Source organism: Rhododendron vialii, chromosome 4a, assembly GCF_030253575.1.
Source record: "Rhododendron vialii isolate Sample 1 chromosome 4a, ASM3025357v1".
In the NCBI taxonomy this organism is placed as follows: Eukaryota; Viridiplantae; Streptophyta; class Magnoliopsida; order Ericales; family Ericaceae; genus Rhododendron; species Rhododendron vialii.
The window spans coordinates 1429639-1445834 of NC_080560.1; the positions used below are offsets into that span (position 1 = coordinate 1429639).

General features: G+C 38.9%; 1 protein-coding gene across 1 annotated transcript; it reads left to right on the plus strand.

The window, feature by feature from the left end:
* The first annotated feature begins 5223 nt into the window (after positions 1–5223).
* On the plus strand, positions 5224–16114 carry LOC131322349 (zinc transporter 11-like). The gene is made up of 3 exons (XM_058353648.1): positions 5224–5816; positions 15076–15125; positions 15268–16114. Exons 1-3 carry the CDS (start codon positions 5354–5356, stop codon positions 15802–15804), a joined length of 1050 nt encoding a protein of 349 aa, XP_058209631.1. The 5' UTR covers positions 5224–5353; the 3' UTR covers positions 15805–16114.
* The last annotated feature ends 82 nt before the right edge of the window (positions 16115–16196 follow it).

The window sequence follows — 16196 nt, forward strand, 5'->3', positions numbered from 1 at the left end:
TGTATAACTTGACTGGTGAATTAACCTGTCTTGGTCATGCGTGGTACATCATCAATGTAACAAATTCTTTTTTGATCCTTATCAATATACTCCTAACAAATTCTGAGGTGAATATAGGCTGAACAAAACAATATTTGTCGTGACTCGTGATCCTAGTCAAAATATTCTGCGCGAGAGCGAATTTTAGTTGTTTGAGATGGGATTTGAAGATGGTTTCACGCATAGGCATTATGTGATTTAGCTTGTGAATGCAATAGACGGTTGGATTGTTTAGACTTTTGTAACAGGTGGTCGTTTTTGTTCTTCAAGACAAATAAATGCTTTTGGATGAGGCTCTTTCTGATGGACTATTTTGCGTGAATATTTTATATACTAAGGGTGTGTTCTACTAATTGAAATATAAAATTTTCAAATAAATACTTATTGTTTTAAAATTAAAGGTGATGTATTATGAGAGAATGATTTGTCTTATATAATATGAGTACTTAAAAAATAAAAACCTTAGTGAAACGGGGCCTAAGATTTACAATGAAGTAAGAGATTCAGATCATTAGAGTGCTGTCATGCGCCCAAAGATTTTGTTAGAGCAAGTCCAGTGGTTTTACCAAAATAGTTTGAGCCATTCTAAAAAAATGATCCTAAATAGAGTGACATTTGGCCAAAAAAATGGCAAATGTTAGGGCAATGGTTTAAAGTCATTTGTAATGTCATTTTTTTCAATGATCTCTATCCCATTTTCACCTTGTACAAAATGGAGGGAGGGATTTGTTGGTTGGATTTGGTGACGTGGCAGATTGGTTAGTGTTGTAAATAAGAATTTCTCAAATATGGCACATCATGATAGTCCTAATAGGAGAGGAGAACTGGTCCCATAACCTTTTTAGTTGTATAACTTGACTGGTGAATGAACCTGTCTTGGTCATGCGTGGTACATCATCAATGCAACAAATTCTTTTTTGATCCTTATCAATATACCCCTAACAAATTCTGAGTGGGTTGAATATAGGTTGAAGAAAATAATATTTGTCGTGACTTGTGATCCTAGTTAAAATATTCTGCGCGAGAGCAGATTTTAGTTGTTTGAGATGGGATCTGAAGATGGTTTCACGCAAACGCATTATGTGATTTAGCTCATGAATGCAATAGACAGTTGGATTGTTTAGACTTTTTTAAGAGGTGGTTGTTTTTGTTCTTCAAGACAAATAAATGCCTTTGGATAATTGGATGAGGCTCTTTCTGATGGACTATTTTGCATGAATATTTTATATACTAATGGTGTGTTCCACTAATTGAAATATAAAATTTTCAAATAAATACTTATTGTTTTAAAATCAAAGGTGATGTATTATGAGAGAATGACTTGTCTTGTAAATTGTGAGTATTTAAAAAATAAGAACCTTAGTAAAACGGAGCCTAAGATTTACAATGAAGTAAGAGATTCAGATCATTAGAGTGCCGTCATGCGCCCAAAGATTTTGTTAGAACAAGTCCAGTGGTTTTACCAAAATAGTTCGAGCCATTCTAAAAAAATGATCCTAAATTGAGTTACATTTGGCCAACAAAATGGCAAATGTTAGTGCAATGGTTTAAAGTTAATTGCAATGTCATTTTTGTCAATGATCTGTGTCCGATTTTTACCTTGTACAAAATGGAGGGAGGGATTTGTTGGTTGGATTTTGTGACGTGGCAGAAATTTCTAAGCCATTTTTAGGTGAAAATGGGTGGGGGTTTTCTCATTCATATTAAGGTGGGGCCTACACACTATGCGATATTTTTTTATGAACTGGCAAAGTAGAATATATTCGTGTACAGCCATCGTTGGTATTCAGGATGTCGATAATATAGTAGACGTAATAAATTTTTTTTTTATTATAATCAAGTGTTCATGTCAATTTGTGTTCGCAGTTCTGATAATCCCTACCCAACAGGTGATACTTAGCCTTGTTGTGTCGTGTATATTATATAATATATACTTTTATGTAGTATCTCTTACCCCTTTGTGTGGATTGATCGAGATGCTCAACAAGTAGCTTTTGGTTAAAAAAATTATGGCATAAATGGTACAATCATTAACCAAATCAGAAGGGGGATCCATCTAGCTAGCACGACTGGGTGCCATTTATCTTCTTCTTCTTCTGAAAAGTCCCTTTAATATTCAGGACAGGATAATGATAATTGTTCGACATGAAGCTAGCTGGATTAAGCTCTGAACATTCTACCCCCAAAAAAATTTTAATAGCCAACCTTCAATTTTATATATATAGTAGGCCGTGCAGAAAAACTAGTTTAGACAAAATCAAATCCATTAAAAGACAAGACCATGGGTACTCTTGAGGAGGCAGGAATCTTTTTATTGAAAACTCTGTACTTCTGTATCGAGGGATTTTTCAATTGTTGAATTTGAAACGTTAAAAAAAAATCACACAATTCAAAAGTCGGGACTCGCACAGAAGCACAAAAAGTTTTGAGACAAAAGAGATCAGATTCTGCTCTTGAGCTGTTGTAAGAGATGGAGTTAGATATATCAGAAGACAGAGTCGAAAAAGAGAGATGTATTAATAATGTAGTAGTAATAAAAATGTATTAATAGTGAGAGATGTATTGATTCGACACAGTTTTTCATACTTTGCGATGGTCCAAACGGTGGTCAATCATTAACATTTTTATTTTCTATTTTTATTGCAATAACTGTGTCCAATCAAGTCAAGCTCGTAAAGAGTCAAGCCTCCAACAACTCTCGGATAGCTCCTTACGTTTGCCGCTAGTGCCGGGTTGCTTGCGAGCAGTTCCAGGCTCCATTTGTTAGTACTCGACGAGTCAAGCACAAACTGAATTTTTTTGACTCGTTTAATAATTGAGCCAAACTTAACACTCTAAAATTCGGATTAACATGCTAATTTTGTACTCTCTCCGTCCCTATTTAATTGTCCGCTGCGATTTTACGTGTATTTTCAATGGCTTATATCTCTTGACGTATATTATATTTTATGTTTTTTAAATGATTGTTTTATAGAAAAAATTAAAATCTATCAAACAAGATCCTTATTACATATTTTTAGCAACATACGTCGAGAGTTAAAAGCCGTTGAAAATACTTGAAAAACTGTGATGGATAATTAAATAGGAACGAAGGGAGTAAATTAATTACTAGGGGCTCGATTGGATGCTGTTTTAACTGGATGTATTCTACCATACACCCAGATGAGGGCTGATGGGACTGAGGCAACCCAATTTCCACCTGTATTGGACTCTTCCCCTTCTTCGCATACACACCTCAATCCGGTGTATAAGGTGTTAAATTATTGTCATCCCTTAAGCTCTCCATAATTTATCCGGCATAATACACCTACTTTTTTACCAAAACACCCCTCCTCATCCCCCTCCCAACGGCTCTCTCTCTGCTAACAGAGAGGAAGAAGAAGAATAGATCACCATCACACCTACACGAAAACACACACACAAACCATCAGAACCACCACAAACCGCCACCACCACTACAAGACAAAGAAACAAAAAGAAGAAGATGAACATCAACAACAGATCGGGGAGAGAGAGAGAGGGATGTTCACCATGATCGAAGAACAGCAGTAGCAGCTGCTGCTTCTTCTTCTTCTTATCTCTTCTGTTGTTCTCTCTATCTCTCTCTCTTATAAAAGGGCGATAAAAACAAATAAGAGGAAAGAGGAAAAATGATTTGGTGCATGTATGAGTCGCGTGATCATGTATAAATTATTGCTTAATTATGAAAAAATAATCTATTCTAATATATAAAAAGAAAGCACCCCTTTGGTGTCATATATTTTTCTTTTTCATAAATGCCCTCTTAAAAAAAAAAAAACCAATACAAAAGTACTGTAACTGTAAGAATATATTTGACACTTTAACATTAAAAAAAACTATCGAAAACTTCCTCCGCCACATTTCTCTGTTCTTCTCCCCTCAACTGCCACATTTGGACGAAAACTTGGCAAAACCTGCGAAAGCACGGAGGTTTCTTCGCTTTCCTTTCCTTTTGATAAGCGAATGCACAGAGGTTTTTTCATTTTACCCTACTCTTCCATACTCTCTCCTACTTTTCTTAACTCTCACCATTTAGAGGGGATATGGTCTGTCATTCAAAGGGGCTACTCCTACTTTTCTCAGGTGGATAGGGTCTGCCATTCAAAGGGGCTATATATTTCACAAGCAGCCAAAAGGTATTTCACTATTTAATCTTGGCTGTTGATTATGTCATTTTCTTTTTTGTTAACGCCACTCTCCTATAAGTATATTTTTAGTGCAAAAATACACTTGTAGGAGAGTGGCGTTAACAAAAAAAAAATGAGTGACAAAATCATTTCCCTTAATCTTTAGCCTTTAGTATTTTATTGGTGAGAGTGAAACTGAAGGCAGTGTAGAATATACCCAACATTTATGTGAAAGGGATAGAAAGTGACATAATCAATTTATTTTTATGGATCCTTTCCAGATTGGAGAAAATATATGAATAGGTTGGTATTTTTAACCAATTACTAGAGGTCGCGGCACACACAATACATGTGCAAGTCAAATTTTCATAATATTTTTATAAAAATATTTTCCACTTATTATTTGATCAAATTTTCACAAATGTTATGAAAATTCGGCTTGCATAAGTATTGCGTGTGTCCCAACCTCTAGTACTAATAATTGACAAATACAATTGAAATTGAAATTGATTTTTTATTATTTATTATTTATAAATATTAAATTAATTATTTTTATTTGTAAACTAAATTATTATTCCTTAAATTGTGAAAGTAATTAATTTTATTGAATTTTGTTATTATATAATGAATAAATTAATTTCATACTGCATAAGGGCAAATGAGTCATTTGATAGCTTTTTACATTATACACCCTTTCTTATATCACTAATTTATCCTTCATCCAAATTAAATATTATTTTATCTATTTCTATAAATACCACATTAATATGAATAATTTTTTTTTAACTGATACTTCTTATTATTTTATCTCCTCTGTAAACCCGTCATTTTTTCTAAATAATGCACCAATTGGGCCCTAGGGATCTCTTGTACCTTGAATAATTACGCAAGAGAAAGCGATAGTGGGGCCCCCGAAACTCGTACCAACCGGGCCCACAACCCTTCCGCTTTCAGTTACTACAACTTGTACTACTCTTTCCAATCGCGTCGTCTTCCCTTCCGAGTACTACACTCTCACTGTCTCACACACACACACACACACACACACTCTCTCTCTCTCTCTCTCTCTCTCATCGTCTTTGTCTGTTTGCAGTACAACACTTCCTCTTTAAAAACCCTCAACCCCACCCAAACAAAATGGCTGACCTAATCAACCCACCATCCAAATGTCCAAACTCCTCTCCCTCCTCCCCCTCCTCTCTCTCCTCCTCCTCTCCGCCGCCGCCCACGGCGACCACTCCGACGCGGACTCCGACTCCGACTCACCCCCGCCAAACCTCCGCACAAAACCACTTGTCCTGGTAAAAATATGGTGCTTAATCCTCGTATTCATCGGCACGTTCGTCGGTGGCATATCGCCGTATTTTATGAGATGGAACGAGGGCTTTTTGGTCCTGGGGACGCAATTCGCCGGGGGCGTGTTCTTGGGGACGGCGATGATGCATTTCCTGAGCGACTCGAACGAGACGTTTGGGGATTTGACGAGTAAACCTTACCCTTTTGCGTTCATGTTGGCTTGCGCTGGGTATTTGATTACCATGTTTGTGGATTGCGTGATTTCCCATGTGTTCGGGAAGAATGGGAATGGTGGTGGTGAGCTCCACGGCGGCGGCGATGTCGAGATTCAAGGTTTGTGCTTTGTTGTTGATTTTCTTGTTTTGATGTTTTGTTCGTCTTGAACTCCGTCTTGTGTGTCGTGCTTAGAGTCTTTTGAACCTGGATGAAAGAGGTGGGTTGCGTGCTAGAAAAGGGAAGGCTTGCGTGTTAGGTTCTCACTCTGTCTCGTAATATTTGTCTGGTCCGCGAAACGAGGACTACAAAATAATGCATTTCTTTTGAGAAAAAATTTAATTTTTTTCATAAGTTAGAAGAACTCGTCGAGATTTAGTAAATTGTTGATTTTTTTTTCAAATTTTCTTACAAAAATAGTATTATTTTTACGTCTCCGTTTTGCAGACCGAACAAATATTATGGGACGGAGGGAATAGTTGACAACAAACACGTAAAAAAAGCCCAGTTAGATTTTTACGACATGAATCCTTTGTTTCTTAGAGTCTTACCATCTTTTTGCAGCCGGTTTCAAACCTGGATAAAGGAGAAGGACGTATGAGCCCCCTTAGATCTTTACGATATGAATCTTTTGTTTTGTTCGTCTTTCCTTAAAATTTTAGTTAGATTCATGCTTAAATGTTTTGGATTGAACATCTTTTCGATGGGAGGAATTAAAAAGTAATTTTGCAAGTAAAAAATGAAGGCTTTTTTGATTTTTTTGGTCCCCAAAATATTTTCGCCATGCCACTTTAATCTCCAATATTTCAATTGCTAACATTGCATTCCCAAAGTATCAATTTTGTGTTTAAATTGTCCCTGCGGCTCACGTCGTTCCTTCCCTCCGTCAAAACCAATGGCAAAGTTGGTATTTCACCTCATAACGATGTCGTTTGGTTGGAAACGGCTTATTGACTTTTTTGGTCCCCCAACGTATTTCCGTCATGCCAATTTGGTCCTCAATACTTCAATTGATAACATTGCATCCCCAAAGTATCAATTTTGTGTTTAAATGGTCTCTGCGGCTCTCCTCCGTCAAAACCAAGGGCAAGGTTGGTATTTCATCTCAAAACGGTGTCGTTGGGTTGGAAACATAGATTTTTTTTTCCCCATAGTTCTCTTAGGGTTCTCATTGAAAGTCTTAGAGTCAAAAAAATAATTATGACTCTTTAGGATAAAATGATCAAAAAACTTAAAGATCTTCACACAGGTTCAAACAGATTGAAAATTTGAACACTTAATTTTTTTACCATATTTTTTAATATATAAAAAGCCTAAAAAATCAAGTGTTTCAATTTTCAACTCGTTTGAACCGGTACGAAAATCTTAATTTTCTGATCATTTTATCCTAAATGATCATAATTATTTTTTTATCCTAAAGAGATGAAATAATAATTTTTTCTATTCTATGGTTCTCTAGCTTTCTCATTGAAAGCCTTAAAGTCAAAACATTAATTATGACCCTTTAAGTCAAAATATTGAAAGCCTTAAAGTCAAAACATTGATTTTTTGAGGCTGTTTCTATATTAAAAAATATGGTGAAAAAATTAAGTGTTCAAATTTTCAATCTGTTTGAACCTGTGCAAAGATATTAATTTTTTGATAATTTTATCCTGGAGGGTCATAATTATTATTTTTTTACTTTAAGATTTTCAATGAGAACCCTAAGAGAACCATGGAAAAGAAAAATCTATATTTCCATCAAACGACACCGTTTTAAGGTGAAATACCAACCTTGCCCTTGGTTTTGACGAAGGGAAAGAACGGCGTGAGCCGCAGGAACCATTTAAACACAAAATTGATACTTTGGGGATACAATGTTAGCAATTGAAATATTGGGGACCGCATGACGGAAATACGTTAGGGACCAAAAAAGTCAAAAAGCCGTTTTCAACCAAACGATACCGTTTTGAGGTGAAATATCAACTTTGCCCTTGGTTTTGAAGGAGAGAAGGAACGGCGTGAGCTGCAGAGACCATTTAAATACAAAATTGATACTTTGGGATTGCAATGTTAGCAATTGAAATATTGGGGATCAAAGTGGCACGGCGGAAATACTTTGGGGACCAAAAAAGTCAAACAACAGTCTTTGTCTGTCTTTCTTTATAGTTTTAGGTAGATTGATGCTTAAATTTTTTGGATTGAATATTCTTGTTGACGGGAGGAATTAAAAAGTAGAATTTGCGATAAAGAAATGAAACAGGTGTCTTCATTGTTGTCCTACCTAGACATGGCCCTTTTTGAGCAAAAAATTTTGGGGGCCAAGGCGAGCTTGCTTGAGGCCGATATTGTCGGCCGTGTCACCTAGGCGGCCACGACGACTCTGATTCCAACTCTTCCACCTCGGAAGAGCCAAATCTCCGGTGATTACGATGCTTGCTGATTTCGTGATTTCTCATGTGTATGGAAAGAATGGGAATGTTGGTGGGTCCAACGGTGATGTCGAGATTGAAATGAAATGCAATTGATTTGTAGTATAACCAACTATGTTAGAGATTTTCAAAATAAAAGAGTCGTCGGTTTTGGTTTTGTAAATTTCCTTTGTTTCCTTAGAATGCTTGTTTTCTTCTTTGTGAGTTTTGTCCCACATTGGTTAGCTGAGAGATGTTGGAGTGGTATATATTAGGAAACATTCCTAATGTAAGTAACTAATGATCTAGTGCGGTGCAGCCCTTTGGTGCTTCGCACCATACCGGCAGAGCCGGTACACACTCACACGCGCGCGCGGCGTGGGCTATGTGGCGTGGACTGTGGTGTATTGTGGCACTTTAGCGGTGCACTTTGCACGTCAGCGCTAGGCGCCTTATAGGCGCCATTTCTTATTGCGAGTTGGCAGTAAGGTGGCGCTGACGTGGATGACGCGTGTCACACGCGTGGCAGGTGAGTCACACGGGGTGGTTCCGATCGGGTGCGATTCGTGCGTACAGGTGCGCTGGTCCGTGGAGTTGCGATCACAGCCGTCGGCCGCGAATAGGCTCGATCCAACGGATTGGATCAAATCCGATTGAGTGTGAGTGAAACAGCACACTAGTTCGGTGTGACGGGGTGTGACTGATCGATCTAGACCGTAGGATCTGATTCAACGGTTAGACTAGATCGAGTGCATACCCATTCTCAATGGGTGCGTAGTGGTCTATAAATAGACCTCTACTTAGCAGAATCCAGTGCATATATACATACAAAAAATCCGAAATTCCACATCTCTCTCTATACTTCCTAGCATTCATTCTGCATTCTGTTTTGCTGCAGAAAACAGAACGCAGTGGTTCTCGGTTCTCATTTCCGTTCAGCAGGTATTCTGTCCGTTTCGTTAGTGCAAACGCAAACGGAAAGAACTTCGAATTCAGGCTTCGATTTATCTTGAAAGCAAATCTTGAAGGCAGGTTTGCTGTAACCCTTTGCGTACCGGTATTGGTGGGGGCAAATACTGTCTTTAGGAAAGCGACATAGTCCTGACTCGAAGGGTATTTCAGCATTTGTGGACAGTTCAGAATTTGCAGCAGCCAATTTTTCCAACAATCTAAAGACAGTATTTTACGACGGCGATGTCTCTACAGAAGATGACACAAGACTTTCTGAAATTGGAGCGGTTTGAAGGTGGGAATTTCAGGCGTTGGCAGAAGAAGATGCACTTCTTGCTAACGACCCTGAAAGTGGTGTATGTTCTGACTACTCCGAGTCCGGAGATACCGGAAAATTCAGATGATGAAACTATGGAGCAGGCCCGTGAAAAGGGCAAGTGGGAGAATGATGACTACATCTGTAGAGGACACATCCTCAATGCACTGTCGGATTCACTATTCGACGTCTATCAGAATTCAATGACGGCAAAGGAACTTTGGGATGCACTTACCGATAAGTATCTTTCTGATGACGCTATAAGTAAGAAATTTCTTGTTAGTCAGTTTATGAATTATCGCATGGTTGATACAAAGCCGGTCATTGATCAGTTGCATGAGATTCAGTATATCCTCAGTCAGTTTAAGGTTAAGAACATGCATATGGATGAATCTATTGTTGTCTCCTCTGCTATTGACAAACTGCCTACAGCTTGGAAAGATTACAAAAAGGAACTCAAACATAAGACCGAGGAATTTACTCTTGATCAGTTGGCCCAACACCTTCAGGTGGAGGAAGAGACAAGGCGTCAGGAGGGTAAGGATAATTCTACTTCCAAAATACATGTGGTGGAAGAAAGTTCCAACAAGAAAAGCAAGAACAGGGACGATGATAAGTCTTCTGGTAAGTGGAAGAAGCAGAAGCTGGATCCTACCGACACTGGTTGCTGGCATTGCGGCAAACCTGGGCATCTTAAGAAAGATTGCAAAATCCTGAAAAGGAAGAACTCTGGTGGAAATCTAGGAGCATCTGGGGCAAAGAATTCTAAATTCATTGCTGTTGTTTCCGAGGCGAATATCCTCGATGATGCCGGAGGTTGGTGGGTTGATTCTGATGAGACAAAGCATGTCTGCAATAACAAGAGGTTCTTTACAGAGTATAGTCCAGTTGCAGATGGTACCGTTCTGTTCATGGGAAATGCGTCAACTGCATCAGTTAAGGGAAAAGGCAAAGTGGACTTGGAGTTCACTTCTGGCAAGACGCTGACTCTTACTGATGTGTATCATGTACCGGAAGTTAGGAAGAATCTCGTGTTTGCAAGTCTACTTAATAAGTATGGTTTTAAAGTAGTGTTTGAGTCGGGCAAAATTGTTGTGTCCAAGGGTGGTGTGTTTGTTGGTAAAGGCTATGTAACCGAGGGGATGTTTATGCTTAATATTAATAACACAGTTGTTTCTGCTTATATGCTTGATTCTTTTTCTTTATGGCATACTCGTTGAGGACATATCAGTACAAGGAAAATGGATTGCATGATTAAATCAGGACTAATTCTTAAAACTGAAAATGATATGGTTGATAAATGCAAGATTTGTTTGGAATCAAAGATAACCAGATTGCCATTTCCTAAAATTGAGCGGACTTCTTCATTACTTGAATTAATTCATAGTGATGTATGTGATTTTCATAGCACTCCAACTAGAGGCGGAAAACTTTATATGGCAACATTCATAGATGATTATTCGAAATTTTGCTATATCTATTTGCTTCATTCCAAAGATGAAGTACTTGATAAATTTGTTGCATATAAGGCTGAAGTTGAAAATCAATGTGGTTTGAAGATAAAACGTCTTTGGTCTGACAGGGGTGGTGAATATCACTTCCCTGATTATTGTGAATCAGTAGGGATAATTCATGAAGTAACTGCAGCTTATACACCACAACAGAATGGAGTGGCCGAAAGGAAGAATAGAACTTTATCTGAGATGGTGGTTGCTATGCTAAGCAATGCAGGATTAAGTAAAGGTTTGTGGGGCGAAGCCATACTTACCGCTACTTATATCCTGAATAGAGTACCTCTCAAAAAGTATAACATTACTTCATATGAACTCTGGTCAAAAAGGAAACCAAACTTGAGTTATTTTAAGACTTGGGGGTGTAGGGCGATTGTGAGATTGCCTGGACCTAAAAGGAAGAAACTGGGTCCAAAAGGAATCGAGTGTGTATTCCTTGGATATGCTTTGCACAGTAAAGCATATATATTTCTAGTGGCCGAGCCTAATGATGTTGTGTCCATCAACACCATCATTGAATCTCGAGATGCAGTGTTCTATGAAAACAAATTTGACAGAATTCCAAAGTTAAAATCTAGTAAAGATTTGGAGTCTAATAAAGATTCGGAAGAGTTTCCTTTGATGTCCGAAGAGGACAACGAGCCTTTAGAGGTTCCAGTTGAAGGAAATGAACTTGAGGAACAAGTTGAATTGAGAAGGAGCAAACGAGTTCGGACAGAGAAAACGTTTGGTCCTGATTTCATAGTTTATCTAGTTGAAGGCACTAGAGAGACTTCATGTGCTCACACTGTATTTTCACTTCACGTTGAAAATGATCCTTTGACATTTGAGGAAGCAATGAAATTGCAAGACGTAGCTTTCTGGAAAGAGGCTATCCAAGATGAGATGGACTCTATCATGGGTAATAATACATGGGTTCTGGCGGATTTACCGCCTGGTTCTAAGCCAATTGCTTGTAAATGGATTTTCAAGAAGAAAATGAAAATTGATGGAACTATTGATAAGTTCAAGGCCAGACTTGTAGCCAAAGGCTTTACCCAGAAAGAAGGTATTGATTACTTTGATACCTATGCCCCAGTTGCTAGAATCTCAACAATTAGAGTTTTAATTGCTCTTGCTTCTATATACAAGTTTGAGATACACCAAATGGATGTCAAGACTGCATTCCTTAATGGTGAGTTAGATGAGGAAATCTATATGAAGCAACCAGAGGGGTTTGTTGTGCAAGGTTATGAGCACACAGTTTGCAAGCTTATAAAGTCTCTTTATGGACTTAAGCAAGCACCTAAGCAATGGCACGAGAAGTTTGACAAAGTGGTTATGTCAAATGGTTTTACAATACACCAATCTGATAAGTGCGTGTATAGTAAATTTAATGGCAAACGAGGAGTCATTATCTGTTTGTACGGAGACGATATGCTTATTTTTGGTACAGACCAAGAGAGCATTCAGAGTACAAAAGTTTTTCTTTTTGCTAATTTTAGTATGAAAGATATGGGTATTGCTGATGTAATATTGGGTATAAGAATTAAAAGAAGTGGTGGTCACTTGATTCTATCCCAGGAACATTACATTGAGAAGATTTTAAAGAAGTTTAATTACTTTGAAAGCAAACCGGTGTCTACTCCATATGACTCTCAATCACCATTGGATCTTAATGAGGGGAGAGCAGTGTCACAACTAGAGTATTCTAGAGTGATTGGTAGCTTGATGTATGCCATGACAAGTACAAGACCGGACATTGCATATGCGGTAGGGAGACTTAGTAGTTATACTAATAATCCTGGGCATGTGCATTGGTATGCAGTATATAGAGTACTGCGGTACCTCAAAGGGACTATAGATTATGGAATAGTCTATAGTGGATATCCTTTGGTTCTAAAAGGATACACTGATGCTAGTTGGATTACTGAGCGGAATGATCACTCGTCAACGAGTGGTTGGGTGTTTACACTTGGTGGAGGGTCAATCTCCTGGGGATCTAAGAAGCAAACGTTGATAACAGACTCGACAATGGCAGCCGAGTTTGTAGCATTAACTTCTGGTAGTAAGGAGGCAGAATGGCTGAGAAATCTGTTGTTGGAAATTCCAGTGTGGCCTAAGCCTATGCCACTTGTATCGCTGCATTGTGATAGTCAAGCTACGTTGTCGCAAGCGTATAACCAAGTGTATAATGGAAAGTCCAGGCATATTGGACTAAGGCATAGCTATGTAAGACAATTGATTGTTGATGGGGTGATAACCATTGATTTTGTTAAGTCAAGTCAAAACTAGGCGGATCCTTTTACGAAAGGCCTTGCAAGGGATTTGGTGTTGAAAACATCAAGGGGAATGGGACTTTTGCCCAATTAGTTTAATCATTCCTGGTGGAAACTCAACTCAACCGGTTGATACTCTCAATCTCTTGAGTTCAATGAGAAACTACACCATATGTCGTGATTGAAAACACTTTAAAGCTATTTTACACATTCCAAGGTAAAGTGTTTTGTACCTATAATGTGAATACAAAGGAGGTTGAACTACTTAGTTCTTAATAGATTGTTTTGTGCTAATGTTATAGGAGCACGGATAGCGATCTACCTATGTGAATGTGGAGGTGGTGCCGCTTCCTATTGGTCACAGGGGCTAGACCTTAGAGCGTTCATGAAATCAAGATAAAAGACCCAAGGCCAGTTCACGGGTCAACCGATTGGGATATCTGCATTATTTAGAGGATTATGTGTGAGACACGTCCGGTTGGTCGACAGAGGACAACTAGTTCAAAGACACGTCTACTATGCTGCCCTGACCAGCTTTGATATGTTTCACTAAGTGAATAGTTGAAGTCGCAAGACACTATTTATGTATGCATAAACCTTGTAATAAGAACCGAGAATATTTCATCTGTATTTCGAAAATGGTGGGGGATTGTTAGAGATTTTCAAAATAAAAGAGTCGTCGGTTTTGGTTTTGTAAATTTCCTTTGTTTTCTTAGAATGCTTGTTTTCCTCTTTGTGAGCTTTGTCCCACATTGGTTAGTTGAGAGATGTTGGAGTGATATATATTAGGAAACATTTCTAATGTAAGTAACTAATGATCTAGTGTGGTGCAGCCTTTTGGTGCTTCGCACCATACCGGCAGAGCCGGTACACACTCACACACGCACACGCGCGGCGTGGGCTGTGTGGCGTGGGCTGTGGTGCATTGTGGCGCTTTAGCGGCGCACTTTGGTCCGTGGAGTTGTGATCACAGCCGTCGGCCGCGAATAGGCTCGATCCAACGGATTGGATCAAATCCGATTGGGTGTGAGTGAAACAGCACACCAGTTCCGTGTGACGGGGTGTGACTGATCGAACTGGACCGTAGGATCTGATCCAACGGTCAGACTAGATCGGGTGCATACCCATTCTCAATGGGTGCGTAGTGGCCTATAAATAGACCACTACTTAGCAGAATCCAGTGCATATATACATACAAAAAATCCGAAATTCCACATCTCTCTCTATACTTCTTAGCATTCATTCTGCATTCTGTTTTGCTGCAGAACGCAGTGGTTCTCGGTTCTCATTTCCGTTCAGCAGGTATTCTGTCTGTTTCGTTAGTGCAAACGCAAACGGAAAGAACTTCGAGTTCGGGCTTCGATTTATCTTGAAGGCAGGTTTGCTGTAACCCTTTGCATACCGGTATTGGTGGGGGCAAATACTGTCTTTAGGAAAGCGACATAGTCATGACTCGAAGGGTATTTCAGCATTTGTGGAGGTTTCGCCAACAGTTCAGAATTTGCAGCAGCCAATTTTTCCAACAAACTATGCCATATAGCCTTTCCTTGTCAGCTACACAAGGCATGATTTGTTGAGTTCCTAATGTTCCAAAACCGATGGATTGTTTAATAACAAGAGGTGATTTTGATTCCATCGAGATCTTAGTTATATGATTCGTTTGCTGGTGAATACAGATGCAGCCTTATTCTTTAATGTTCTTTGCTGGACATGATTAATATACTTCTGGGTATTAGTCCTAGTTGGAGGAAATGACCTGATTACTCGCATATACATACATGCACCATTTATCTTCTTTGACGTTCAAAATTGGCTGAAGTTCCTTGAATTACTTCAACAAACTCATGAAAATCGGACTCAGAATCATCCTCACGAATGTTTCGGCTCCGAGAAGTATGGAAAAGTTGTTTTCTTCTTAGCGTATGTGTTTGATCTGTATTCTCTTTGGTACAGGATACGGGAGAGGCAGTAGCACTGGGATGACTACAGGGTCACAATATCAGGTGAGGGACTTAGAAAAAAGCCATTAAGAGTACATCTTTCAGGTCCATTGTTCCAAATTACAGTACTTTTGATTGACTATTTGGGAAGGACTCAATCCATGGTGGTTCTAACCAGACACTTGACTGCTTGTTCATATAATAGGGTCATGGCAGTCCACACAACCACTTTGTGGAAGAGGAAGATCCACTTGCAACATCTGCGATATCACTTGGGGACTGCATCTTGCTCATAGTCGCACTGTGTTTCCACTCCGTCTTTGAGGGCATTGCCATTGGAGTAGCAGAAACAGAGGCCAACGCTTGGAAAGCTCTGTGGACCATCTGCCTCCACAAGATATTCGCAGCCATCGCTATGGGTATTGCTCTCCTTCGTATGATTCCCGATCGTCCCCTTTTATCCTGTGCCGCCTATGCTTTTGCATTCGCCATTTCAAGTCCGATTGGAGTTGCCATTGGAATTGTAATTGACGCCACTACTCAAGGCGCCGTGGCAGATTGGATTTACGCCATTTCTATGGCTCTGGCTTGTGGGGTTTTTTTCTATGTTTCCATAAATCATTTGCTAGCCAAGGGTTACTTGCCGCAGAAGTTGGTTTTGGTTGATATGCCTTTTTACAAGTTTTTGGCCGTGTTGTTGGGGATTGGCGTGATCGCGGTTGTGATGATTTGGGACACTTAAAAGAGCTCATGCCAGTGTGTGAAGAAAACAGAACAAAGCCAAGGCGATTGGTACTCTTTACATGTACAGAATGGATAATCAACTTCTCAGATTCCTCCCTTAATGGATTATGAATTTTTTCTCATTGCAGAATTATATTAGACTGTACATTAGGTTTTTTTGTACAAACTATATTCAGAAATATATTGGCTTACTTTGTGTTCCACTGTTCCTGTTCTCGATTACTGGATTAATTCAGGTAGCAGCTCCTGACTGTTTTCAACTGATCCATTTGTTTTTGATGATTGAAATTTGAAACCGTATTGGGTTTTTTCGGTCTTGTCGATACCATCAATCACGTCAAAAGTCAACTTGATCCGAGATCAATCAACATAAGTGGATTTACTTGAGTA